The 26836-nt window shown below is 49.1% G+C and overlaps 2 protein-coding genes across 2 annotated transcripts in view; both read right to left on the bottom strand.

Moving 5' to 3' along the window:
- OXSR1 (oxidative stress responsive kinase 1) overlaps positions 1-1700 on the bottom strand; it is a 92004-nt gene extending 90304 nt beyond the window's left edge. Inside the window, exon 1 of the mRNA XM_063324334.1 lies at positions 1398-1700. Within this exon, the coding sequence (XP_063180404.1) occupies positions 1398-1467 (70 nt within the window). The 5' untranslated portion in view covers positions 1468-1700. The remainder of the gene's footprint in view (positions 1-1397) is intronic.
- A 13737-nt stretch (positions 1701-15437) lies between these two features.
- On the bottom strand, positions 15438-25830 carry MYD88 (MYD88 innate immune signal transduction adaptor). Its single transcript, XM_063324333.1, has 5 exons — positions 25405-25830; positions 20553-20684; positions 18670-18850; positions 17431-17522; positions 15438-15816 (listed from the first exon to the last, which is right to left on the bottom strand). The coding sequence occupies exons 1-5, from the start codon at positions 25763-25765 to the stop codon at positions 15662-15664; spliced, it is 921 nt and encodes a 306-aa protein (XP_063180403.1). The 5' UTR covers positions 25766-25830; the 3' UTR covers positions 15438-15661.
- Positions 25831-26836: the final 1006 nt, after the last annotated feature.

Raw genomic sequence — 26836 nt, 5'->3', positions numbered from 1 at the left:
ACAGAAAACAAGTCTCCCCACGAGGCAGAGATGGAAGGCTTGGGCATGATAGTGCTACATCATTTATAAACTTCAAATAAAAGCACTCCGCAAAGATTACTCTAAAAATTAACCTCCTTCCTAAAAGCCTTTGGCCAGGAGCCTGCCCTGCCACCTCCTGCTTTATTCAGTGCCTCCGGAGAGGGAGACGGGAGGCACTGACCTTAGAGTCACCTGTGGCACCACCTCAGATGTGTCACATACTCGCCCTAGAGCAATATATCCCTCAAACACACACCCCAACAAAATGGTTGAGACAGCCAATAAATCAGTACAGCGGGAGGCCTTTGGTAACTGTGCAGTTTAAAGTCAAGAGACAGTGAGGGGGGAAAAAAAAAAATCATTTAATGGAGAGAAGGGCTGGGGCCTCGAGCTGTGAGGACAATGAATGAAAATCCACAGCAGCAGCAGAAACCCAGGATAAAAGGCTCATTCGGCAGCACTACAAAACCCTTCATCTCCTGCATGGACCAAAGCAATGCAGGGCTCCGAAACTGCCAAGAGGAGTCGTGCCCCTAAAATGAAAGGGGGTGCCCTGGAAGGAGAGAGGTGTGGGGTTTGCTCCGACACAGCCAGCATGTCCCACTTCGCGGGGTGGCAGGCAGACAGAAGAGTCCCCGCAGTGTGGACCCTGTCCCACTCTGTCCCCTCAGGCAAGCACGAGGTGAGGAGGGAGACAGGGGCTGGAGATGAGCCCCCTGACAGGGGGGTGCCCCCCATGACTGCTCCAAGCCTCTGCTGGGGGGAGAGCGTGGGGGAGAGTTGACCCACGGCCCCTCTGTGGGTCCCTCACGTGTGTGAGGAGGGGGAGCAGCCCCCTCACACCCACCCAACCCCTCCCTGAGCCCACACATCCCATAGCAGGGGGGCCTGCACCCCAGACACCCGCTTTGGAGTTGAGGGGGGGGGGCAGTCGTCCCCCACCACCACCCTCAGTAAAGGGGTCTCCCAGATCTCCACATCCCTCAGGGCTGGGGGGGGACAAACCTCCCCTTACATTCTCCCCACAGGCACATCGCTGATGTGTCACACACTCCTTGTGTGTGACAGGACCCCCCTCAGCTGAGGGGGGACAGACACCCCCCCGACTTCTCTCAGCGGAGAAACACACCCCCTCGGGGCTGGGGGCCGAGACCCCCCCTCACGCCCTCCCCACAAACACATCGCTGCCGGGGGCACACATTCCTTGTGCGTGACAGGACCCCCCTCAGCCGAGGGGGGACAGACCCCCCCACTTCCCTCAGCGGAGACACACACCTCCCTCAGCGAGGGGGTGCCCCACACAAGCCCATCCGCAGCGCCCACAAACGCCGGGCAGGGGTCGAGCCTCCCCGTCCCGCCCCTCCGCCGCCGCTCACCGATGACCTCCTGCAGCTCGTAGTCATCCTTGTTGATGGACCAGGGCAGCGCGCTGGGGTCCTCGGCCATGGCCGCACCGCGCCCGCCGCCCTCCCTCCCGCCCTCCGCGCCGCGAGGGGGAGCGCCACGCAGGAGCGAGGGAGCAGAGAGGCGAGGCGAGGAGCTGCTGCTTCGCACAGCCCGGCCGCCCCGACACCCAGCCGAGCCCCTCGCCGGGCAGCGGCAACCGCGACCCGGCCACCGCCTCCGCCGCTACCGCCGGCCAAACTTTGCCTGCTCCCTCCACCTGCCCATGCCCAGAGCGCGCTGACGTCACCTGAGCACGCCGCTGCGCGCACGCCCCGCCCCGCCCGCCACAGAGGGAAGGAGGTAAACGCCGCCTGCCGCCATCTTGAGCGTGGCACCCCGTTGCCGCCGCCACACTATCCCGCTACGGTTTACCCAGATGCCGCCTCCACCGCCGCCTCGAAGGACGGGACGGTGCGGCGGGCTGCCGAAAGCGGACGGTGGAGGGGGAGGGAGTCCGTAAGGAGGAGAAAGAGAAGGGTGGGGGTGACACACACAAGATGGCGGCCACGCACATCTTCCCCACCCTCAGACAAGAGGCGGGAGGGATTACTGGTTTAAGAGCCGCTGCGGGCTGTGATTGGCTACCGGCTGCCAAATCCGCCGCTCCCATTCGTGGAGAGGCTGTCAATCGCGCCTTCTCTGCATCCAGGGTCCCTTCGCCCTGCGGGGCCCACGGTCGGGGCTGGGAGCGGAGGCCGGGTAGAGGCGGGAAGGGGTGGCCGGGCCTGGGCCCGCCATGAGGGGGCTTCAGAGCCTGGCGGGCGGGAGCAGGCCCGCCAGCAGCCCTCCTCCCAGACGTGGTGGCAGCTGCAGCAGCCCTGGGATGTCTCCCTGCTGTGACAGGCACATTGGAACCCACCACATGGAAGGACAGAAAGCAATGGCGTGGCTTTGCCCGGATTTGGTCCAGGAGGAACGTTTCAATCCTGAGGCAAAGAGTACCAAGCCACTGTCTTTCATCTCCGTTTCCTGGCCGGCCGTGAGCCTGCAGTGAGCAGGTGTGGAGCCCGGCCCAGGCGCTTAGGGGATCCACATTCCGTATTTAAAAATAGGTCCCGAGGTTACGATGGGTATGGAGGGATCAGAAGGTCTGGCTTTCTCCTTGCCGCCTCTGAGGGTGAGCAATTCTCCAGTTTCCCAGCTGCTGAATGCTTCTGCTTGCTCCATACTGCCAATTTCAGCGTTCATGGATTTGTCCAACATCTTTATCCTATGGTTCATGGCTCACAAGTCCATAGCTGGAGCTTCATTGATCTGGATGCATTCAGAATTACATCTGGTGGTCAGTGGCCAAAAAAAAAAAGATTAAGAGAGTGAGGAATATGAGGCTAATTAGTACCTTGAACCCATGAAAGCTGCTGTCTATATATTTAGGTTTAAAGTGTTTGCAGTTTGGCGATCTAGTTTTTTTCTGACAAAAAATAGATAAAACGGTGCATCTCTCAGTATCACCAGGCACGATAGTAACCATCATGAGAGTTAATTGGGAATTTCTGTATCGGGTTTCATTCTTTACTGGTTGCTGTTCTTGTAGTTTGATGTCAGGCACTACTGTGATCACAGAACATCAGTTATACACATTTTTAGCTTATTAGGACAAATTCCTGAGATGCCTCTGATGAAACAGGCTTTGTAGAAGGCCACTGTACCCTGCCAAATGCATGGTGTGACTCCAGTATTTTCCCTTGTGCTACCTAATGCAGGACACTTACTCCTTCCTTCTACTCTTTTTTTGTGCTACAGAAGCAAGAGGCCGCCAGTCCCATCTAGTTTGCTGCTGTGCAGGCACTCAACAATGATGGTCTCTGTAACGCGGAGCTTCCAACTGAGAAGCTGTTTGTTTTTCCTATGTGTCTGTGTTAAACATTCCTGTGCTAAGCAATTTTTAATATTTGGTAAATATGCTTTAATTACTTTCCAGAACTGTCTCTGTGATCTTTTAACCATGTTATAAAAGGAGATTATATAGCAACTAAAAACAGGTTTTACCCCAGAGCATGCACTTGGGTAGCCAGTGTCATATTTCTGATAGCTAACAGCATGTTAAAAATGGATCTGAGCCAAGCATCAACAACAAAAAGGGACTTATATATGCTTGATTTTACCACAGTGTTTTTAAAGTCAGAACCATATTTTGAATTCTCTTATTTTAGGCTGAAAATCTTCCCCCTGAAGGCAATGCTAAAACTCCCGTTCATTTAGATCAATGGGGCAGGATTAGGCCCACAATGAGCCTTGTTCTTTAAGAGTTACCACAGACTTTGATAGAAATGAAAATTTAAAATGTGCACTGACAAGACCACAAGTGGCCACATGAGCATACAAAGATGAACACTGTGTTTTAGTTTTCTAGCTCAGCAGTGAAAAATGCATTTCCACATTTTTAAACCAAAAAAATCTCTCATTCACATAGAATCGGGTTCCCACAAATTTTCTGTTTTATTTTAAACTAACTCAGCATTTTGGGTCCCTCAAAAGTCAGGCATTGCTCTTGCATTTATTCATTCAGTAGGTTATTTCAACCTGAGTCAGCTGAGGGATGAAAAAATGGAGCTGGCTTCCACAAAGATCTTAATCCTTAGCCCACTTCACATCTCCAAGCAGCACCTTCTCCTGTTTCATCATTAATATTCTGCTCATCCTACTTTTCCTGATTTGCTTTATTTTGTCTGTCTCGTGTAGGTTGTAAGCTCTTCAGGGCAGAGGCAAAGTCACTATTTATAAAAGAGCCTGTGAAGTGGTGCTGCTGAATCAAGTGGTTTGTTGTAATAAGAAGAAATTTTAGTAGAAATCTGAAGTGGAAAAGCAGTTTCCTGGTGTATCCACCTCCACTCTGGACCAGGCTTTAGGGGAGACTAAGAAGTTGAATAACTCCAGGTGCCTTTCAGTTAGGAAGGCTGCCGTCTGAGAAAAAGTCTCAGAGATGGGTTTCCCATATTTTTTTGACTTCAAATAAAACACCATGGCAAATAGAGCAGGCAATGCCCTCCTTCCATTGATTCTGTTGTGGAGTAAAGGCTTTTTTCCGACACCTGCGTTTCACTGATGTCCCTGGGGCTCGTGTTCCCTGTCAGCTGGCTGGGAGCCTTTGCGCAACAGGCACACGACGCATGCACTCGCACAAAACGCACTCATTCTCGTAAGGCACATGGTTTCCTGCCTTTGTGGGCCAATTACTTATTGTTTCAATGAAACTTACTGGCACTGTCCAGCTCTTTGTCTTTCTTTTTTTCCACTCCTGTAATATTGGCTACCGTAAAACTGATGTTTAGTGCATAGATTGGTGATTTTAATAATCAGCGCACGGACATTACTAGCTTTAGTAGCTGTAAAGGATCCTTGATGGTTGATGGTGATCATCATCACAAGCGTGAACTTTAACTTCATTTTCACTTGGGTTGTAGAAAACTAGTCTAAACTCTAGTTTGCTTATTGAGGCACTGCAGAGTTCACCTTACAGTTCACAGGGGCTCTCGGATATATAATTTTCTTCTTGTTACAGTTGAAGTTGCTCTTTCAGACCAGCCGTGGAGAGGCATTTGCTGTCACAGTTCAGTAGTGTTTGGGGCCATGGCATTTGTTGCTGCGTTTCTAGTTAAAGGCTTTTTAAGGCATCATAAACCGCTGTTTGTAAGTGACCATGCATTAGCTACCGTGATTCTTGCAAACAATAGCAGTTAATGTGCTTATTGAACTGCTTGGTACGGGCATGGTTTGCTAAAGCAAGGGGGAACCCGACAATGCCTGTCTTATTGCATTCAGAATAGGGCAAGTGTGCGTCCGCAAGCAGAATGCCTGACCTTGTTTCACTACAAAATTTGCCCGCTATTCTTTCTTCATGGAAACGCTTCCAGGTTTATTGAAGGGACCTTACTCTATCAAACAGCAGCTGATTATTTAACAAAGTACAAGGCGGTTTCCTCTCCAGCCAACAAAGGCAGGCACTGCGCTTTATCTGCAGGGATTTCCCCTGGCACCTTTGCTTTGGGTTTTGAGAAACAAGGCAAGGACCATGCAGTGGAGGAGGGAGCAGTGATTTAAAACCCTCCAACTGGAGCAAGTTTTTAATAATAGTTGTTTTCAAAACACAAGCTAAATGCCAGCCTAAACCACACCGGCAGGTTTTCCCTAAGTGATCCTGTGTACTGCCACGTATCTCCGGCCCGTCATTGAGTGCCGGTGTGCTAAGTCATTTTAAATTCACCTTTGAGGTCACTTTGAAGTCAAGTAGCTGAAGGCCTGGTTTTAACAGGTGAATTCTGGTTCGCAGAGTATGTTTACTGAAACCAGCTTTTGCTCTGCAAACACACGTCTTATCCCACCACCACTGCGTCCCAACAGAAACGCTGCACTGTTCTCTTATTTCCTCCACTGAAAATACCCCCTGGATTTTAAGCTCCAGGAAACAAGCAAAGAGCTTATGACCAAGACAAATTTTTTCTTCTTACTCTTTTCTTCTAAGTTTATGATTTTTCAGTACACAAATCGAAAGCCATTTAACCCTCTCTGTAACAAATTATAACTTTGCTGCCTCCTTCAAATCTAATATAAAATCGATGCTTGGTTTAAGACATAATTATAACAAGATCTTGATTACCACATACCTGAACCACAGTGTAATAATCAGCTCTTGCTGTGCTCTGGTTTAGAATAAAGCTTTCTTCGCATTGCTTTGTCTTTACAGAGGCTAATGAAAGACACTTCACATGCCAATACCTCTTTTCGCCCTGGGAATGTCACAGCTTCTAAGTACAGAAAGGTTTTCCCACTGGCCTTTTCTGTGGAGGGTAAATCTCCATCATAAAACATTTTCTAAGCCGGTGAGCAGCATGGGGGGGGGGTTGAGAAAGCGTTTCAGAGCTTTTCCCCTCGTTGTTGAAAGTGCAAAATAAGCCTGATGCAAAGCATCCAGACCCTGCCAGAGAAGCGGGTACACCTGGCCTGACTCCTTTTTTCCAGGTGATGAAGGGTGGCCAAGGACTGTTGGTTCTATCGTGTAAAGCTTTGCGTGTGTAGTTAAGACCATTTTGGACATTTTATTATTCAACAAAATTCTAGAAAAACACTCAGTCCAGACACCACAACTCCTGGCAGAAATCAGCTTAGCAAATGCCAGAGAAGATCCCCTCCTTGCCACTTGCTGTTGAAGCAGAGGAGTTCCGAGTGTCCCTGGGTACTTAAATCTCCTTCTGAGGGCTGGCCGTGGCAGGACTGAACACAGGGAGCAGCTTTGGGAGGAGCCAGTGCTGCTCTCAGGTGATATGGCATGGATACTCTGCCAGCTGGGAGTGCTGGGACCCGGTTTACAGCTGGCAAACTGGAAGAAATAAAATAAAATAAAACATCTTTTGTGACATTACAATGAAGCACGATGAATTCTCTTAAAAGGCAGCGAGAAGAGAAACTCTAGGAGTAGAAAGATAGGGTTGCATATGATTTCATTTACTTCTTGCCATCTGGGAATAAGATTTGTGAGGGAATATTGTCCTTACCCTTATAAACGGCCAACATCTTCTTGAACCCAGCTAAGCTGAGGCCAGGCAAGGTTTGTGGTTCACATTAGCAGATTCTAATGACATGAGTTTACAATAATAGTGTAATAGTTCAGTGTAACAGTGACTCATAGCTTATTACTATGGCGATAGGAATGTAAAGAGATCTCATTTGAAAAAAAAAAATCTATTTGGATAGTTCACATCCTTTCCTCCCTACTCATGAATTCCTGTGTCATTGACTGCCGGCTGCTAAAAATAGGATCCTTTTTGTTATCTAAAGTAAAGGAAAACCTAGAATCAGAGAGACAGTAGGAGGGGACCAAGGTTCATTCTTACAGAGCCTTCAGGAAATATTTGTCATGAAGGCCCTCTGAGAGCACAGGAATGTTTTCAAAAGATGGAAACAATCTAAATCTAAGAAGATATTTTGCCGGAAGAAGGAGAAGAGTTAATGAATCGCAGCGGCTCCCGGGTTTGGTATTTTGCACCACGGGGATGGGAAAGTTCGTATCTCTATCAGATACAGGACCAAGCTACAGTTTCCTCTTGGAGAAGCTGTCCCACTCCAGCAGCAGGAGAACAGGGAACAGCCCAGGAGCAGCCCTGTGGGCTGATGAGGAGCCAGAGAAGAGCCGCGAGAGAAAGGGACTCGCTAGGAGTCACCTGAAGTCATGCAGATCTAAGGACAGCGGTACGACCGGGGAACTGGGAAGACACGAGCAAGGTATCTGAGTTAAACAGATTCCCACCACCACCCCTTTGAAACAAAAAAGACAACCCGCATGGCACCTCAGAAACAAACCAAAACCACCGAAGTGTGAAATCATGCGGCAGGGAAAGCTGTCACAGAGAATCAGAAGTTGATTTAATAGAGAAAAATTGAGTGCTGCATAATTTGTGCAGATTGCGAGCTGAGAGAGAGAGAGATCCCCAGCTCCTAAGGGCTTCGCTGCGGGCACCGTCTGGCGAAAGGGGTGGAAAGCAAAATTTCATCATTGGTAATTCTACGTGGACTGAATGCTTCCTCTTCAATACCGAACAATTAAAATCGATGACAGGATGCTAGGTAACAAAAGAAAATGACTGATCAATATGCATGTGTTGGAGCTGAAGAAAAACCCGTCTGCCGAGAGCAGCATGCTGATGAGGCGAGATTTCTGAGAGCTCAGAGAGAAAATCTTAAAAGCTTCCATTCCTCCCGATGCTCGATAAAACAATGGGGCTAAGCAGATGCCAGACGCAGCGCTAGGAGAGGTTAACTCACCAAGGAGGCTAAAGAATAACTGTTAGGAAAAACAGGGAATATTCATTCTTAGACTAAATAGCTTTGGAGTAAAAAACGTGATGCCTCTCTTCTTTGCCTTTCTTTCTAAAGATCTCAAAAGCCTTTATTGAAAAATTACGTTCTTTGAATACCCATGTGAGGTTTTAGAGGTGCTGAGACACTGATATTTTAAGGCCAATGTCCATTTTAGTCCTCAGCTCGAAGCACTTTAAATCTCATTTCCATGTATATTTCAGCTGGGGGTGTCTGCCAAGTGCTGCCAGAAATCAAACACTGACTCTTCCATGATTCATTAGTTTTAGATCAGCCACCTGAATTTCGGGATACTTTTGAAAATGTTGCTGTAAAGCAGTGCACAGGATCTGCCATGGCTCCGGCAGGACAGGGAATGGCACCGTCGGGTTCACTTGCCCGGTATTTCCCCTCCCGAATGGTATTTCTTGTTTCTGAGGCAACAGATCATAAACTGGCACACAAGCAGTTAAGCACCTTAGGACTTGCAGCTCTTCTTATTTCTGCTGACACAGACAGAAGGCGAAATAGCTGCAGATTAGAGCCAGAAAAATGCTGCAAAAACTTTGTGAAAGTTCACTTCATCGTAACCCCCACATGTGCCTCAACATATTTCCTGTGAGCCCATCCTTTTCCTATCTACCATCCCAAACGGTGGATAAAGACCCATTTTAATGCCGTGTGACTTTGATTTCATCAACAAACCAGACGCAATTCGTAGCGTTGAGCCTGTGTGTTCTCACTGGGCTTGAAGTGAGGGTTCTCCTCCTGCTCCCGCACCGTCTCCGCTGCAGAGCCCTCCTGCTCCCTCGGCGCAGGTGAAACCAGCAGCCACCCACCTCACGAGCCAGCAGGACCTGCGGATCCTTTCCCCCGCAGGCTGGCACCCAGCCTGGCACCGCTACTTTGCCCTTTGCCCGCGTGAATGCATGGTAGGGCTGAGTGCTGTAGGAAATCTGTCCAGTCCGGGGAAAGTCTGGATTCTTGGATATCAAGGAAACCCTGGCACGTTCCTCCCCGCGCCTCTCTGCTTCCAGCCATCTGCCACCTGCCTCCTCACCCAGGGGGGGTCCGCGTTTGCTGGGAAGGGGAGGCTTGAAAGCGCAGCACGGAGCAACCGTGCTGTCCTCAGGCTCAGCCCCAGCCACCGCGCACGGCTGTCCCCGCTCTCCACAGCAGCGGGAAGGAACAGGAGGGGGGAAAAAAGTTCCAAGCACCTTTTTGTAAAGCGGCGTAGTTAAGTGTTTTGTGGCCAATGCAGATTGAGTTCATTCCCTCCTTCCAGTCCAGCCCCACCAAAACCCACGCTAAGCAAGCCTAGGAACTGGGGAAACTGGAATCGAAGCCCCTCCGGCGGCTGCCAGCCAGGGGAAACTCCAGGTGAAACATTGACACTCTGGAGTGAAGGGAGGCATCCCACGCAGCTGCTGGAGCACCACGACGTGCCGTGGTGGAAACCATCTTACCCAGCTGAGATGGAATAAACCGCTGTCCGGTGGGCACGAGCGGCTTTGGCAGCGAAACGGGAGGAGGGAAAAGCGCGTCGCTAAGCCAGGCTCTGCTGCAGGAACAGAAAATGCATTGTTCGTCAATCAGACTTCGGAACAGCTTAACACTTAAATACACCTGCAGTTAATTAAAGCTTTGCAGAGCAGCACAGCTCCAGAGTGGATACAACAACATGGATTCTCCCGACTGCAGATTTTACTACAAAATAAACAAGTTTTGGGGGCCAGGCTTTATAGTGCTTATGGAGAAGTTGCATCAGGTTCAAAGTCATCTCAAAATCCTGGTGGAGATCAGCTGAACCAAAAACAGTTCCAGCACCTAGAGAAAATTACCTTTAGAGAAACATTTGTACACAGCGCATGTCTAATTGTCCGGTGAAACCTCAATAGTTCTGACAGAGGTGCTTTTTAATAAGCTCTATTAGCGTGCTTTCCAGTAATGTCAACCTTGTGGTTTTTGTTTCTTTTTATTGCCTTATTAAACTATATTTCCAAGATGCTCAAACAACATTTTCCCAGCCATTTTTTATGCATAATTACATTTTATTCCCTATGCTAATTTTCTTCCAGTAAATGTGCCCTCTGGACCAAGGGGTGATTGTGATAAAGCAACTCCTTTCATGTCAGCATAACGAAGAACAGAATTTGATCTGTCAAGGGGCAATACTTCATCTCTCACCTTCCATCTCCAAAGCTCAGGACATTCTGCAGCGGTTACTGAGTTTCACCGGGTAAATGCTGTCCAACCTTCCTGCATCAAAGTGAAACAGAGGACTGCAAACCTCATGAAGTTCAACCAGGCCAAGTGCAAGCTCCTGCACCTGGGTCAGGGCAGTCCCAGGCACAAATACAGGTTGGGCAGAGAATGGCTTGAGAGCAGCCCTGAGGAGAAGGACTTGGGGGTGCTGGTGGACGAGAAGCTCAACATGAGCAGGCAATGTGTGCTTGCAGCCCAGAAAGCCAACCGCATCCAGGGCTGCATCAAAAGAAGCGTGTCCAGCAGGGCGAGGGAGGGGATTCTGCCCCTCTGCTCCTCTCTGGTGAGACCCCACCTGGAGTACTGCGTCCAGCTCTGGAGTCCTCACCACAAGAAGGACATGGACCTGTTGGAACGGGTCCAGCGGAGGGCCATGAGGATGCTCAGAGGGCTGGAGCACCTCTGCTGTGAGGACAGGCTGAGAGAGTTGGGGTTGTTCAGCCTGGAGAAGAGAAGGCTCCAGGGAGACCTTATAGCCTCTTCCAGTACCTAAAGGGGGCTACAGGAAGGATGGGGAGGGGCTCTTTATCAGGGAGTGGAGTGACAGGACACGGGGTAACGGCCTTAAACTGAAAGACAGTAGATTTAGATTGGATATCAGAAAGAAATTCCTTACGATGAGGGCGGTGAGACACTGGCCCAGGTTGCCCAGGGAAGTTGTGGGTGCCCCATCCTTGGAGGTGTTCAAGGCCAGGCTGGATGGGGCTTGGAGCAGCCTGGTCTGGTGGGAAGAGTCCCTGCCCATGGCAGGGGGTTGGAACTAGGTGATCTTTAAGGTTCCTTCTAACCCAAACCATTCTGTGATCCTGTGAATATTTCTTCTGGCACAAAAGGAGTAACAGAAAGAGCTACCGCAGCCAGACCCCCCGGCCCCACGTGAGTCTGAGCTACTGCCAAATACAGGCAAAAAGCACTAACTGCTCAAAAGCATCCAAACAGGCGAGTGGTGTGAGGCTGCGCGGAAAGGGATGGGATGCCAGCACTTCTGGGCATGGGACTCTCCTGGCAGGCTGCTCTTCCCAGTGACTTCTATCTCGAATAATCCATTCAGGGATGGTTTCCATATCACTGTCCATATGTTCACTCATAGTAGCCATAGCAAAGACATTACTTCATCTGCTTTATAGCGAGTATCGTCCTGCAAGCGGCTCAGTGTAGAGCCCCTCTTGCTGCGAAGCGCAGCTCGTCCTTGACCTCCAGAAATTCCTTCCAACCAACGCTTCCCTGATTCAGTGATCCTTCGTCTTTTCCTGTAGCAGGGCCTTGGCCCGGCAGCTGCTGGGTTTGTAAATTATTCCCTGCCTTGGGTTGACTCCGAGCCAAAGGAAATAAAGCTGGCAAAATCCTCCAGATTGCTGCCCTGCAGTCTATCCTCTGCCGGGGCCTCTGGGAAGGATGCGGAGCAGGAGCGAACGGCCCAGCATCCCTGGGGGTGGGCAGCAGGAGTCCTGCCTTGCTCCCCCCCGCCTGCTGGGTACCAGGGCTGAAGCAAGGCATGGGCCAAAAAGCCAAAACTGAGACCTGGAGAGGAAATGCAATTCCTTCATAATTTTCCTCCTGACGTGACACAACTCTACCTCTCGCTCTTCCAGGCACGGCCAAAAACCTCCTGAAGAAGCTGTTTAGGCAAAACAGAAAAACAAAAAAGCACTAGCCTTCACTAACGCTTCATTTTCAGACCAAGTGTTTCTTCTCTGATGCCCAAGAAGAAGATTCAGCCTGCTGGGTTTAAATTCTTTATTTTAAAAATGTTTCCACAAGTAGCAAAAGTCTGGTTTTTTGAGGAGGAAAAATCCACAGAATCGTTGACTATTTTCAGAACGGCTATGAAACACGTACATTTTTACAAAGATTTGTATCAGGATAGAAAGTAGTATAAATATATATGTATCTATATAAAAATAAATGATTTGGTACTAACAGATTCAACTATGACAATTTCAATGAGGGAAAGAAACAAAATGGGGAAAAAAGTATAACATCACAATTTTTTAAATCCCTTTTTTAAAGGTGTTCAAAATTTTGACCTTCCACTGAGTGTGAAAGAGGGGAGGAGAACCACAGTTGCCACTGAAATGTGTTTACCGTAACTAGATTTTGTATCGTTCATAGACGTCACAATTCATAAAGTCACTGTGACAAGGCAGATGTGAAAACGTCCGAAGGGCATGAACTGGTTTTTTACACAGAAAAGGATACGTATTTAAAGCACGTACTTGACATTTTAGGGCTGTTACCTCCCTTTACCCCAAAATAATTATTTTAGCCTTCAAGACAATTGTAACTGTTTGCAATAAAGCAACAGTACGACAACAGTAACACTCGACGGCACAGAGCTGGGTGACGACAAGATCCCGAAGCAACACTGAGCAATTTTTTTCACAATTATTTGGAATATCGGATTTATCTACTGGAAGTCAGGAGGTTTAGAAATTCAGCTCTTGTTTTTGCTTCCCCTTGTAGAAGCAGCACTTTCCCTGCTTGGTGACCACCAGGTCATCTGCTACCAACAGTATTATTTTTGCTGCTATTTTTTTTCTTTTTCCCTCATTTGTAACACCCCAAGTCCCAAACCACCTGTCAGGACTCGCTCAGAAGATGCCGCAAGAGGCTTCATCTGCCAAAATTCTCAACTATTTTCGGTATCGCCTCCACAGAAGAAGGTGGAAGGGGCAGAGAAAGAGAACCCGCTCCTCTCCTGTCCCTGCCGGACGCGGCCATGACGGCGGTCCATTGCCTCCCTCTAGTGTCTGCAGCGCAGCCGCCTCCGCCGCCGCTCCCCTCGTTAGTTACCGGAGCCCTTCCAGCTCCCCAAAACAGGAGCAATCTGGTTTGGTCCTGCGAGTAATGACCCATAATTAATGTTTACAGACACTCCAGAGTAGGAGAATTCACGGAGCCCGAGCAGCGCCTGGGGATCAAGCGGCTTCCAGAAACTCTTCTATAATTAACATTTAACGATTATGCAGAAGCCCCGAGGCAAGCCGCTGTCTCCACTTCTGCAGGAGAGGCCTGAGGGCAACAGGACATGAAGCTGCGCTATTTAGAAACCCCTCATCAGCTTTTCTGCTCCCATGCCCACAAACTTCTCACTTGTTCTGGCAAGACAGAGAGGTGCCATTGTCACTTTGGCAGCAATTATATTGGTAGGAGGGACAGAAAAACACCCAGCTCGCGGGGCCTATCCGAAAACGGCCCCTGATGCTAACATGAGGCGCATGAACCAGCTTCACCGTGTTCAAGTCAAGGGCTTGGCCGCTCTCAGCCGGGTGGAACCAGCACGTGGACAGGAGTTTGCAGCACCCTCTGGTAAGGCACCGTTCATTGACAGGGTGGGCGAGGGAAAGGCAGGAGCACACGTTTCCGTCTGCGCCTCAGCCCTGGTAACGCTTTAAAACAAATCCTTCACTAAAAAAGAAAAGAAAACCACATGCAGATGCAACCTTAAAAATGTAAATGAGTAAAACATTGAGCCGTAAAATCAACATGAGTCAGTGGCTGAAGTAATGAACAAAGTGGTAGAGTTCAAGCAACTGCAGATACATCAACAGGATTCCTCTCTTACCAATTTGAAAAGTAAATATTTACTGTAAATCTGTTTAATATACCAACGGGTCGCTTTAAAATGCTACTTTGGGCAGAACCCTTGCCTCCCACCCCGAGCACTGAGAGCTGAGCAGACCCACTACTCGCTCGGCAGAGTTCAAGGCTGAGCAGAGAACTATCCGCGTTAGTCACAGAAATACACGAATGATTGTGGTGGTTAATTAAAATACGCTCTTTCCTGTTAAAATAACATTAGCTTTTATATTTTTAACAGCCCAATTGACAGTTAAATACAGTCTTTATTCAACATCCTAAAAGCTGATGTGTTTTGGAAGTCTCTTAAAGTTGAAACAATTTAAGATCTGGACCCACTTAGGTGCTCACCCTATTACTGGTCAAGTCAATGAGCAACAGCATCCCGCACTTTGTGTAGTAAGGACTTTCACTGAAAAGATGTATTTTAAGACTGAATTTCTACTAAAGAAAGGCACTATCGTAAACACTTAATAAGATCTGGGACTATAAAAGGCTCCTCATAAGATGACTTCAGGAAATGTGACCTGAACAGAGACCAACGTGGTACCAGAGCGTGTGTTTCCTTGCACTTCTTGCTTTCAACAAGCAAAAAATAACCACTTAGAGCAAATCTGAGGGAGTGCCTCAAAAATAATAGTGACAAGGGATTTACCCTGTAAATAAACACAGGACAGGAATATTGTGATATTGAGGAAGAAAACATTCGCCAAATAAACCAAGGTCAATAATTCTGCATTAGTTATAATTACAAGGATAATTACTCCTAATTTTGCAGATATCGCTAAGAATAATGGAAGAACTGTTCACTTCTTTGCAGGGCTTTAACAATTAAAATATACGTCCGCTTTTCTCAAAACAAAGACCGAAGGAGAACAAGCGTGGGCCGGGGAGAGCCCACAGGCATTCCCCCGGGCTGCCCAACAGCCGGGCTGCAGCACAGGGCAGGGGACAGTGGCCCCAGCAGGGACAGGGCTGCCGAAATCAGTCATTCTCACGGCACCGACCGTTCACAAAGCAGGCAACAGGGTCTGAAACCTCGGTTCCTGCCGATCACCAGGCAGCCATGCGATTTCACTGGAATTAAAAAAAAAAAAAAAAAAACACCAACCAAAAAAACCCACACCACCACTTTAGACGTTACTATAGCCATTAAACAGCTTTTAAAATGATTATGAAATGTTTGTTTAAGAAAGCCTGCATTTTGAGGCTCTGAGATCTTATTAAATGCTTACAACAGAGCCTTCTTTTATTAGACACTCCATCTTTAAATGTGTATTTTCTGTATTTTCAGTGGCAGTGCTTACTACACAAAATGCTGGATGCTGTTGCATCCAGGATTAACTTAAACAGGAACACCCACACGGTTGCTTTATTTCCCCTTCCGAGTTATAAAAAAGTGCTAGAGAACATTCCTTGCTTCTGGTTGCAGGCTCCAAACACGGATTGCAAGGATCCAGGTTCTGAAGTGGTAAAAGACCCTGCGTGAACGACACCACGGTCCAAAGGCACGGCCAGGAAAGATCACAAAAAAGCACCTAGCTCTCATGACTTTGCATCACGGCAGCATGAGGGATTTTGCAAGTCTCGTCCAGAACCATTTTTTGGTGCAAGGATTGGTGTAATCGCAAATTGTAATGAACCGTAAGATACTTGGAAACTCGTTCTTCATGGTTTTGCACTTGACTGGAATCAGCCGTTTGAGACGAGCACCTGGAAGACAGGTCACAGGGGCAGAGGATTACACAGAGCCAGAGTCATCCCACATCCATTTGCTCCCCACAGCAGCACACACATCAAGACCCAGGTTTGCTGCTGATTTTGCACCGATTACAAGGGGCTGCGAGGAATCACTCCGCTAACATGAACTGCTTTGCTGAGGCGTGCGCAGGATGAGGCAGCTCTCCCTAGCACTGCTACTGCTTGAAGGAGCAGCTCCTCTAAAAAGGAATCTCTCCCCTTATAATTCTCCACAGGGACACCCGCTACCACCTAAACTGTGCTGCCCAGCGCAAGTAATGACGCCGAGACCTGGATGAAGCAAGAAACCAGGATTCCATAATTGTAGCAGATGCTTAAGTAATCTGTGGACCCCCCAGAACTTGCCACCAAACCCTTCTGTGTGTTACGTTACCCCACGCAAACACATAACTCTGATTTTTGTAAGCCTGTACTTAAACGTGTGTTTTTACTGGTAGAGCTCAGGTCATTAGAGATGGGCTTTTCTTTTCCTGTTGTTCTAATGAAAGGCATGATGCCAACTAAAAAAATGGGGAAGACCTAAAAGGACTTTGCTACAAATCTGGATGACGGGGGGCTGATGCAACATGCTGGGGGTGTTCAGTGATTTATGGCATTGTATGAAATCTTTGTGTCAAGGATGACGGCGCTAACTCCTAACTCTGCCACTGGCTTCCAGTTTAACCTCTGGCATGTCCCTTAGAAAACCATGTCAAATACCTCATCTAGAAAAGAGACTTTTCTGCATCTAGAAAAGACCCGTCATCTAGAAAAGAGATTTTTCTGCAAGTACAGACACTCCTACTGATATTACATATCCTCCATAGTATTAGGCTGTGCTGTAGGATAACTACTGGTTAGAGAAAAGCAATCTGAACAGGCTGGACAGAAGTAAATCGATGGCTTTTCAATTCAGAACAAAACATGTAACAGATTTTTCCAATCCAAGTCGAACGGTCATTCCGTATTTTGCTTACCTATCCATAATACTCCCGGATCTCTGCAAAAAGCTGCACGTTCATTACCTGCTCCCTGATTCCTAGCGTTTACTCACACCCTGAATTGATTATAAACCTTTTCCCTCTCCCAAGCCTGGCATGCAGCCGCACCGTCTCTGAAGCGGGCAGCGTTAGCCCACTTGACAGCCGGAGCACTGAAGCACGGACAGCTCAGCGTCTCGCTCGCGGCTGCGCAGAAGCTCAGCAGCAGGGTGAGGAACCAAGTCCAGGTCCCTGCCTGCACAACGAAATTACAAAGCCACTGTTACTTTTAATGGCTGCTTCTAATAGCGATAAATCTGTTTGCTCAGTGAAGGGCATTACACCCAGCGCAAGCCCTGTGCCTGGGTGGACTTTCACACACGGGAAACGTAGGTCAGCGGTGAGAACCCAGGTCTGCGACCAAGTTACTGCCTCTGTTATTTATTTTCTCCTTTCTCAGCCATATTTATCTAATATGTTTAAACACATCTGAGACTACCCCTCATTCTGCATTTCTGCAGTGCACTGATCTCAGCTGGAGGTGTTACTGTAATAAAAATTATCATGTTGCTATGCAATTTTAAATAGGACGTTTGTGCGGTCTTACCTGGGGAAAGACTAAGAGCAAATTTGGTCTGAAAATCACACTCATCACTTTCCAGGTAATCATCTGAAATGACGACCACCATCCTCCGACACCTGAAGATGAAGCAGTCAGGGGAGGGGAAAAAAAAAAAAAAGTCAACAGAGATGCTTCTCATTCCCAGTGGTAGAAGCACGTATTCCTCTGAATTGCTCTGGTGCAGAAATGAACCCGCCAGCTGTGTTCCAGCAGCAACTAACTACTGCGGAAGGACTACTGACAGACAGAGAGCTACGTTACACACAAAAACCTCATTACCAATACACACTCATACACCAAAAAATGAGGAAATAGAGAAGTCCGGATTATCTGTGCAATCTTTGATCCTCTGTCTATGTATTACAAACAATGCCATCGTAATTATCTGCTTACAGGCTGCCTTTACTGACTGAGCATAACAGGAACTTCTTAATATTAGAGTGAACTGGACAGAGCTTTATTGTACTCCAGTTACTGTGAATTCACCCGGTTTCATAATTTTGAGCTTGATTCTGCAGTGTGTTGCGTACACTCAGTTGAGGTGCCTGGCTGTAAACTGTATTTTAGGCTCTTTATGGAAGGGGACGCTGTACAAGGGCCGGGATGGTGAGGCCTTACGAGGGTGTCTGTTAACACCAAGCTCCCTCCCTCGGAAAGGCTGATGTTTAAAACCCAAACATCTGCCCTGGGATTTTTCACAGAGCCTCATTTGGCAGGATTGTGAGAGCAAATTGCCAGGGCCAGTACTTCCCCTCTCCACGCCAGAAGCACTTCCTCTAGGTCAGTCTCTATCTGGGGAGTTGCTTTTATGTCACCCAGCACCTGAGTCCCACAAAGGTTTGAAGGATCCTTGAAGTCAGTGCCAGACCCAACACCAGTGCTGTCCCCTCCAACTCCAAACCCTGTGGTGGAGCTAACTCGGCCTGGAGCTGTGTTCATTTCCACATCACCTCCAAGGATGCCACTGCAGGATATTCCAGCCAAAGGAAAGGCATCAAATGCAAGCAGCATCACTGTAGTGGCAACTTCCTTGTGAACACATTGAAGCAACACGTTTGGGAATGCTCGAGTCTTCCTTCTTGAGCCAAGAGCATAAAACAAATCCCATAAAGACATCCTTCTGGATTTTTACTGCTTCTCTGGCACCACGCTGCAGCCACCACGGTGAAATGAACGTAATGTTCCATTACACTCAGCTGTCCCAAAGAGCCACGGTTCACTTACCTCCTCTCTATAAGCTCTCCGCTGATGGACCACACACACGTCCCTGGCAAGACATCCCGATCAAACACACAGAGCTTCAGCTTGAACTCTGTTTGCTCCAGCTCCCTGATCATCTCCTGGACAAACTGAAGGTCTTTCTGACAGTAGCAGATGAAGGCATCAAACATCTCTGTTCCGTTCCCTGAAACCATTAAAAATTTAGCTGTCAACTTCTGCTACAAATGAACTCCTGTAGTGAACTTTCACTAGCTCCCACAGACTTTCACTCAGAAGTAGGAGCTTTGACAGACAAGCTCTGGCCAAATTGTGGAGGTAATTTAACATTTTACCTGCCCAGACTCCTGTCCATAACAGGGCTGGCAGGAGGTAACACACGTCTGTGCCTTGACCACTCTGTTTCACAGTCCACCCTGTTCATGTAAACCCACATTTGCTGGCAGGGGGGAGGGAAGGGTCGCCGAGACACAGACATGCAAAATCTGCAGGGGCAATAACATCCAGCCATGGGGAATCGAGGGGAGACAGTCTGGGAAGAGCCGGAGGGAGTGAAGTATCCCAGACGATTCAACTCAGAGCCCCAACGCTCTGGGAATTACACACCTAAAATAGCATTGTGACTCTGGCTCCCAGTTCTCTAGTTCGGGTCACAGGGATTCAAACTTCCCAACCAAAACCTTCCTGCAGGCCCTTCATCCAGAAGTGTCCTGACATCTGCTGTCTACTGAGCTACGAGGTAGGCCTTGAAATTTGGAACCTGCAATTTTTATGGCTGTCAAATTTGGGTACCTGAAGTCATATCCTATGTAAATGGCTCTTTTCCAATGAAGTTAATGGCTGGAAGCTCTTGTTTATTTAGCAGTTATCCAAATATTAAAGTGCTACATTTTAAGAGCAATGTCTCTTGTAATTAAGTGCCTTAATACTGCTGAATAGTTTCCCACTGTGTTATTTTTATTTTTTTTTTCATATCAACGTCAATACCTATATTTTCAAGTTTTTATGCCAGTCAAAGCCTACCACAGTGAAAAAATAGGTCAAGCTCTAAAAGCTGCTGAGAAAAGTATCAACCCGGCAGGCAGATCCAGCGCAAGACGCATCCAGTCGAGCAGAAGGGTAACTGGCTGCCAGGTCAGTCAAACTGAGAGTACTGCGTTAGGGGCACAGCTAACTTGGGGGTCACATCAGGCAAAGCTGCCGTGTACAAACACCGGCATTGCGGTCGATGGATATTTGGGGAGGGTTAATGATGTCTCCACGCACAGCAAAGGTGGTCACCCAACGTCGGACTAGCCAGGGGAGCAGCTGAAGAGGTGAGCTGACACATCTCCAGCCTCGGCTGCTGCTCCGTCTGCCACAGAACGTTATAGGCTGTCCGCTCCCTCAGCCCACAGCTGCACACTCAGAGAGAACTGTGTTTCCTCTCTCGCCCCACTTCACACCCAGCCGTACTTCAAACCTGGCTCCCTTTTTATTCAAGGTGGTTAAATCTGCCGAAGAGAGGGCAGCGCAGCCAAGGCACTCTGCTTGGACATCCTTCCCCCTTGATTCCAACCCGCTGCGCTTTCAGCAGCTGCTGCTCCGTGCCAGGCTGTGCTAAGGGACACATTTTTGGGAAGTCTCCTCCCACACGTGTCCAGTGGGCTCTATGCCAGCCTGTTTCTGGGTACGGCGTTCCCTGGGGCTGCATTTCCTCTCTGCCCTAAGGAACAGGAAAAATGAAAGTGCCTGCAGACTACCAGCTGAAGCATTCTGGCCCAGGCTACAAAAATTCAGGGCAAGTAATGAAAACAAACAGGTTTTCTGCTCTTCTCACGGGGATCTGCTACAGCTGAAGGCAATTCCAACATGACGTATCCGGCAGCAATGTAACCACGGGTGCTTACCATACGGATCGTCCCTGGTGGTGATGCCCATCAGTTCTGACGTCTTCGGCACGCTGCTGTCTACTGCTGGCACTTGAAGCGGCTGGTCAGCCTGCTCCTGCTTCCTCTGCAAGTACTTCCTACAGTCCTCCTCTGCAAAAACACAACCAGGGCGAGAGGCTGCTGTGACGGCGGTTTTACACTGCTGAGTTCTTTAGAAGAGGAATAGCTATTTCATGGATCAGGGATATCAGAGGGAAAAAAACCCTGTCTCATTTTTGGTACCTGTTTATGGACCTGATGTCCTGGAATTTCCCTTACTCCTGTTTGAACCTCTTGATGCTGCCTCCACCACCTCCCCTAGCAATTAATTCCTGAAGCTCATTCTTGCTGGGTAAAGAAGTACTTTCTTTTGTTTTAAACCATTCTGCTCCTATTATCCTTAGTTCCCAGTACTCCTAAACACCATGTACCATGTGTGTAACAGGTCTCAACTCTACTGTCTGCTCTCATTGTTATGCATTTTGGAGTATTTAAAATCATCAAATAATTAGAAGTCTTAGTATTGTCTTTTACTAAGAAACGTAGACACACACGAGACGATTCACATCACCAGCCTTCGTCAGACAGACCTGTGGGTGATGATGAGTACATCCACTCCCCACATACAGGAGGAGCATGTAAAATTCTATCTATAAATTCTATCTATAAAGCTCCCAAAACAGGCTTTATATCATCAACAACTAGCGGAGATTGGGCAGTTATCCCCTCTAGGATAACTGAAGGGCAAGCAGGCCTGTCACGTTTGCTGCTGTGAACTTCCCGAACAGGGCAGTGATGGACACAGATCTATTCTGAAGAGATTTTGTTTAAAAATGAATGAAAAATCTAAATGTAAAGTTTTTGGAGAAGTGACAAGAAACCCTGCAGCCTCTGACACTCTGCGATATGCAATTACGGAAGAACTTGAAAGTAAAAGGAGATTTGAAACCAGGACTTCACAAAAAGATGAAACTCCCTAGAACCTTCTCCTTTGCTTAAGATTAAAAAAAAACCCAAAAAACAAGTGTCAATCAGAACAGTATTCATCACTCAGAGCGTTAGGCTGGCATGCAGACTGCTGGTACAACAGCGGCAGCAGAGTAAAGGGTCTCCTGGAAGTGCAGGATGCGGGTGGGACCCCAGGGAGCACTGGTTGAACCCAGCCCTAACCGGTAATGAGCCCAGCTCCTGAAGCCCCATCCTCTGCTTCCACTTCAGCTTTGCATCTCCTGACTGGATTGTCCTCAATCTAATAAAGTGTCAGATCTGATCAAAGCTTTTCCTGAGGCTGAGGCATTCCCAGTCTGTCTCTCTCCTTCCCAGTCCTGCAGCAGAGAGAAGAATCAGCCACGTTCTCTACCAGCCAGAAGGTTCAGGTCTTCTCTCACTAAAGCACAAACTCGGGTGCCTGCTCTCTGCCAGCTGCCTGTTGCCACAAGATGTGCACATTTCATGTCAGGTGAGTCAGTGTCTTTGAAACCATGATCAAAACTGCTTCAAATGGACCAAGGGGTTCAGAAGTTCCACAGGAAGGACTGACACGCAGGCACCACCTTACGTGTGCCGTGATCCCCTAGGTAGCCAGGTTCACAAAATATTGCTGAATAGGCAAGAACAGGCAACTATTTACAGGCATACAAATACTAGTGCTCGCTACAGAAATGTTCATTTTAAGTGTATTTGGTCCATGTCCTCTGTCCTTGCTTCTCCCAGCTGCAAAAGTGGTGTCCATGCTGGCCTGACCTGCGTTTGTCTCAATGGGTGCCCAGAGCTCATGACCACACCACTCATGGCTGACACACGCGCTCATTAACACCAGCGTTCTCCTGATTCACCTAGGCAAGCCTACGCTCGCAGTTCTGATGGCATCATGCTGTAATCCCAGACCCCATTTATCCCTACAGGATAAACCTGAGAGCTGGGCAAAGCTCCCAAACCAAAACACTGGACCTTCACAGTTTTATTACAAGTGCAAACTGGGGGCCCTGTCATCCTGGAAGTGCCAATAGGTCCGGCGAACCCAAAGGGATGAGAGACATTCACTAATTTGGCATGGATTAGTCCCCAGTTGGAAACGCTGCCTGACTGTACAAGAAAATGGATGTGAACTAACACAAAGAAGTAGCAAGAAACTCCTCCAAGTTGTCCCACTCCACCCAGCATCTAACTAACACAGCACAGGCTTTACGTTCCTCCAGCGGTTAAACAAAAGCCTGAGGTATTGGAAAGAGAGAATAAAAACATGAAACTTAAAAGCGCAAAATGATTATCACAATGAGGAGAGAGAGAAAACAGACCCTGTAACTGTCAAGCAGGAAAGCAGCACTTTTATAACAAGTTGGGAAGAAAAAAAAATCACTGAGTTTCAGCAGGAAAAGAGCACAAACGTACCAAAGAGCTTCCCATCCCTAAAGATGATTGTGCAACAAAACAAGCCGCTGAGAAAGATCACGCACAGCGCAGATCTGTGGGGATGGTAAAGCTGCATCCTGGAGGTGTCTGTACTCCAGAGCGTGTAACAGGGGAGCTGCTGAATACAGCCCCACGGTACAGAGAAAGCGGAACTAAAGGAGCTTGGCTCATTTGCCCACACAAAGACACCAGGTGTCACGTGCACGATCCCAGAGTGTCCAAGACATCTGCAACAGGCCAGCAGGTATGACACTGGCCCTACTAATGACCTGTGTCCACCAGGAGGCAGAGGCCATGTGGGATATCCCGATGCCTCTCAAATGACCTGACATGCCTTTGTGTGGGCAGCCGAATTGCGCCCCAGATCTGCACCTCCTGCGATGAAAGCACAGACCGCGGAAACCTCAATACTGATGTTTTCTGATTCTGAGCTGAATGCCACTGCAGTGATGCCCCTGGTGTCAGGAACACTGTGCTTTAGAGTGCCTACAACCATCCATTTCCTTTCCTCTTACGAGTGTAAACATCTCAGACTTGTGCAAGAGTTCAGAGCGCTAGCAACAGGGCGCAGGCCCTAGCTGCAGTCCTCAGCCAAAAAAAATAAGAGATAGGAATGGCCATGCTGGGTCAGGCTGAGGGTCCATCTAGCCAAGCATCCTGTCTCCAGCAGTGGTCAAAAACAGATGCCTAAGGGAGAACATAAGAATAAAGTAAGTGTACAGTGATATTTTCCTCAAATAATCTATCTTTTAGGTATAATCTACAGTCTATTTTTGTAATCTATCTTTTGGACAATTAATTCGTAGTTAAGGAATTTCCTGAGCCAGAGGCAAGACTTTTGTGTTGAATAGCCCTCAGTGGGTCTTTCTTCCATGAATTTATCCGTCTCCTCTTATCAGTGTGACCCATGGCCGGGCTAAACTTGTGACTTTCCTGAAGGGCAGGTTCCTCCCACGCATTCTGCCGTTGTCTTTTCAGGTTCTGACAAAGACCGTCCACCGTGTCCCCTTCCAGTGGGCCAGCTCCTGAGTTCAAGGGCCAGAAGAACCAAGGTGATGCCCAATGTTTGTGCAAAGCTCTAGCTCTCTCGCACAGCTGGAAGCTTCTACTATTTGTTATGAATCTCAAACCGGTGGATCACAAAACACACTGATTTTTATGTCGTTCCTCAAACCGAGTCTTCCGGATGTGTTCTTGAGTAGGAAGAACCACAGGAGCATGGGAAAGTCCTCCACCGCTTCTTGGTCAGGCTCTCTACATGGCTGAATTTCTACATCTTCACTTTTCTCCGTAACAGGAAATGAGATTTATTATTTCTTCACCACTAACCCAGTAAACTGTATTATACAACACAGGACTTCATCAGAGTCTCTGGCTTTGTAAATCCTTCGGCAATGCATTTCCCCCTCTGATGACAGCTGGGTTCCCGCTGAATTTCCGTGATCGTGAAGAATACAAGGAGTCTATCAAGAACAACTTATCAAAACAGCACTAGGACCTTCCTACATCTCAATGACCTATCTCAATTTTTTTTTTCAGTTTGCAAGGAAATTTTCTTCCCTTCCATTATCCAGTTAATTATTTTTCCCTTCCATTATCCCATTCCACAGATCCCTCATCTCTCCCTGTGAGCATCTCCTATCACATTCGACCCACACATCATAATTTTCACACTGTCCTGTGTTGGTGCAAGCTCTCTCCGGCCTCACCTGGCCCAAAGCATCCTGTGACACACAGAAACTTTATTATTGTAGGTTTGGGATTAGACAAGACTCCTGATTACTTTGCAAGGCTTATGGCTAGCAGAAATACAGCGTTCTTCTCCCTTCTCTCCTGGAAGCTATGTCAGGTGAGGCTTCCAGGCCTCCAAGGAGGCCACTCCACAGCCTGGGAAGGGCTTTCCTGCTTGTGTGGGGGTTTTTCTTAACATCACACACACACACCCCGCCAGGACAGAGCAGCAAAGACCAACACAAAGAGCACCCCGCTCCCAGGCGTGAGGGAAGCACCGGGCTCAGGGGGTCCCTGCTGTCGCAGAGGGCGGCAGCGTCCCCGAGAGAAACCCGAGGCGAAGGACACGGCCCCTCCGTGCCATGGCCCCCCCACCGCGGGACGGCTCAGCCCCGCTCCCCCCCGAAGGCGGACAGAGGGCCGTGGGGCACTGCTCCGGCCTCGCCGGGCGCGGAGGATAAGGGGCCGCCGGGGCGCGAGGGAGCCGGGCCCTGAGGGAAAGGGCCGCCCCGGTGTGAAGGAACCGGGCCCGAGGGAAGGGCCTAAGGGAGCCGGGCCCTGAGGGAAACGGCCTCAGGGAAAGGGCCGCCCCGGTGTGAGGGAGCCGGGCCCTGAGGGAAGGGCCTGAGGGAGCCGGGCCCTGAGGGAGCCGGGCCGGGCCCGGGTGCGGGGTTCCGCCGCGCCTCACCCACGCTGTCGGCCAGGTCGAGGAGAACGTCGTGGCGGCCCAGGCGTCGCAGGAGGTCGAGGAGGCGGCCGACGGTGGCTCCGCCGGGGCAGCGGCACTGCCATTCCTCCAGCAGGGCGGCGGTGGGGTCGGGCTGCGCCTCCAGCCGCCGGATCTCCAGGTACTCGCAGCCCAGCTCCTCCGCCAGCGCCGTCCAGTCGGCGGCCGCCGCCGCCCGCGGGTTAAGGTAGAGGCCGAGGCGGCGCCGCACGCCGTAGTTGAGCGCTACCATGGGCACGGCGTGGAGGTCAAGCAGCGGCGAAGCGCCGGGGCCGGACTCAGGGCCCGGGCCGGGCTCAGGGCCCGCCGGCGCCGTGTCCATGGCCGCACCGCTCTGGCAACTTCCCGCTCCGCCGCCCTTTCGCTTCCCGCCGCGCCCCGCCTCGCCGCCGCCCGCCCCCGGGCTCTGCCCGCCCCCGCCTCCGCCGCCAGGGTGGTTCGCGGGACCGGTTGTTCGACGGGCCCCACGGGAGGCGAACGGCGCCGGTTCACCGCCCCGTCCCTCGGAACCGCTCGCTCCCGAACGGGGCCCGGGGCAGCCCCGAGCCGGGACCGGGCTGGGGGTCACTCCTGCCACAGAGGGGACAGTGCTGTCTTTAAAGCTGCTTTCCTCTGTGTCCCCCCCAGTAACCCCGTGATGGCTACATTCCTGTCCAGCCCCCTAACACAACAGGAGGGTTATTACCGTGGCTCCGACAGGGCATGTAATAAATAGAATCATGTTTGTTAATCAAATCAGGCTTTCTTAAAGGCTGGTGAAAACTTACACTGTTTCGACTCTTCACATACTTAAAGGCCTAAATCACAGGCATCCGGTGTGCTGTCTGGGGCACTTTGACACCTCAAGGCCTAAATCACAGGCATCTGGTGTGTTTTAACACTTCAAAGGGAAGAGCTAAGTTGTGAGATAAGCTGAAAAGAGTCTCCCCAAGGACACTGATAAAGATGAGGAGCCTTCAGCCCCACGACCATCAGGAGGCGGGACAAGACCGACCCCCTAGCAACACGTCGCTCAGACACAGAATATACCAGGATTGACACGTATACGGGAACCAGAAGGGTATATAATCAGCTACTTTCGGGAAGTGGGGGTGCGCCGTTGGCGGAGCAAAGACTCCCCGGCCGCCCAGCGCTGTTTTGCTTGCTGCCGCTTGCTTAATAAACTAATTTGATTAATTGGACTGGTTCCTGTCAATTATTGGGCCTCAATCTATAACAGGGCACACGTTCAAAATCACTTGATTTGTTTCCTTTTCATAGAAGAACTTGCTTTTGTGTTCCATGTCAGTTCTTGCCTCAGTCCAGTCCTGAACCTACCTACTGTTAAAAGAAATTTAAAAGAATTACAGAATCACAGAATAGTTTGGGTTGGAAGGGACCTTTAAAGTCATCT

This window comes from Chroicocephalus ridibundus, chromosome 2 (assembly GCF_963924245.1).
Source record: "Chroicocephalus ridibundus chromosome 2, bChrRid1.1, whole genome shotgun sequence".
Lineage (NCBI taxonomy): Eukaryota > Metazoa > Chordata > Aves > Charadriiformes > Laridae > Chroicocephalus > Chroicocephalus ridibundus.
This window is presented reverse-complemented; position numbering and strand designations above follow the sequence as displayed.